Source organism: Homarus americanus, unplaced genomic scaffold, assembly GCF_018991925.1.
Source record: "Homarus americanus isolate GMGI-L3 unplaced genomic scaffold, GMGI_Hamer_2.0 scaffold20141, whole genome shotgun sequence".
Taxonomy (NCBI): Eukaryota; Metazoa; Arthropoda; class Malacostraca; order Decapoda; family Nephropidae; genus Homarus; species Homarus americanus.
Genome location: NW_024725853.1, coordinates 7515 through 9145, shown reverse-complemented (window position 1 = coordinate 9145; position 1631 = coordinate 7515). Strand labels below are relative to the sequence as shown.

The following is a 1631-nucleotide window of genomic DNA, read 5'->3' as shown; positions in this document are numbered from 1 at the left end:
AGTACCATATGTTTACTACAACACCAGTACCATATGTTTACTACAACACCAGTACCATATGTTCACTACAACACCAGTACTATATGTTTACTTCAACACCAGTACCATATGTTCCCTACAGCGCTTAAATTACTAGTTCATATTACTGGTAGACTGTATCTGAGCTAACTAGATTCTTGTCTAAGTTAACACCATTTGGGGTTATGTGTAGCGTGACCCAGAGAAAGACAAATAGGTCTGATTAACGGAATGGCCAAAATTAATAGCAAAAATATACTGGTGGCAATTGTAGCTCTCACTACCTACATGGTAGTTTTCCAATACAGGTCTACAGTTGAAAATGAATTTAAAAATTTGAAAGAACGGCTAGACGAAATTAAAATTCAACAACAAAAATAAAGAGTGAGCCTCTACTACAGAATTTTAAGGCGACTAAAACTTATTAGCCCTGGGATAGGTGAGCTCCCAACCCTATAAAAGCCCAAACCAGGTTTATGCGACCACGTGCCTCTTTTGGGCGACATTTTACTTGCTAGAAAAATCAAAATTGAGATGAAGAGGGTGACGGAGGCGCTGAAGAAGGCCTCCGAGAGCGACGTCCCACGTTTTACCTCTGGGTCATTTATCATAGGAACGGTACTGTTAGTGTTTATTGTTTGTTGTACTTGTGTGTATTTATGTTGTAAAATCCGTCGTCGCTTTAGAGAGGACGACCACAACCCAGGCTAGGCTGAGTCGACCCTAGGGGAATTAGAGTCACTAGCCACAGCAGAACCAGAGTCACCAACCGATGCAGAATCGGAGTCACCAGCCGAAGCGGAGCCGGAATCACCAGTCACAGCGGAAACGGAGTCACCAGCTGCAACAGAACCAGAGTCACCAGCCGCAGCAGAACCAGAGTCACCAACCGATGCAGAACCAGAATCACCAACCGATGCAGAACCGGAGTCACCAGCCGAAGCGGAGCCGCAGTCACCAGCCGTAGCGGAACTGGAGTCACCAGCCGAAGCGGAACCAGGGTCACAAGCCGCAGCGGAACCAGAGTCACCAAACGCAGCGGAACCGGAGTCACCAGCTGCAGCGGAACCAGATTCACCAGCCGAAGCGGAACCGAAATCACCAGCCGCAGCGGAACTGGAATCACCAACCACAGTGGAACCGGAATCACCAGCCGTAGCGAAACAGCAGTCCAGCCAAAATCAAATCACGAGGAGCGTTAAAATACCCAAAAAATTTCACGGAGCATTCATAGGTCACAAGGGCGCCCATATTAAACAAATAGGCCAAAAATACGGAGTGTTGCTGGGACTCAACACCAATAAAAACCATGTCAGTATCACCAGTACAGACATATAGCGGGTAGAGGAGGCCAAACGCTACATTGAAGATTTAATCCTCCAATGGTTATTCGGTAACCCCCCGATGTGATAGAATGGTTAATATTTTTCTCTTTTATATATAAATATAGATATATATGTAGTATTTCGTTCTATCTATTTATCTATCTACACATCCCACCCCCCCTCCCCCACACACACACATGTAACCAGTATAATTTACATACTGTTTAATGTAGAGTAAGTAATTAATAACTTATAACTATGGATGTATAATTATGAACATTAATTATT

General features: G+C 44.2%; 1 protein-coding gene across 1 annotated transcript; it reads left to right on the top strand.

Annotated features, from left to right (window-relative positions):
- Positions 1-552: 552 nt before the first annotated feature.
- Positions 553-1329, top strand: LOC121865305 (phosphatidylglycerol--prolipoprotein diacylglyceryl transferase-like; the record flags this gene model as incomplete). The annotated part of the gene is made up of 2 exons (XM_042364645.1): positions 553-636; positions 949-1329. Coding segments are annotated over exons 1-2 (465 nt in total), but the record flags the coding sequence as incomplete, so codon positions are not given.
- Positions 1330-1631: the final 302 nt, after the last annotated feature.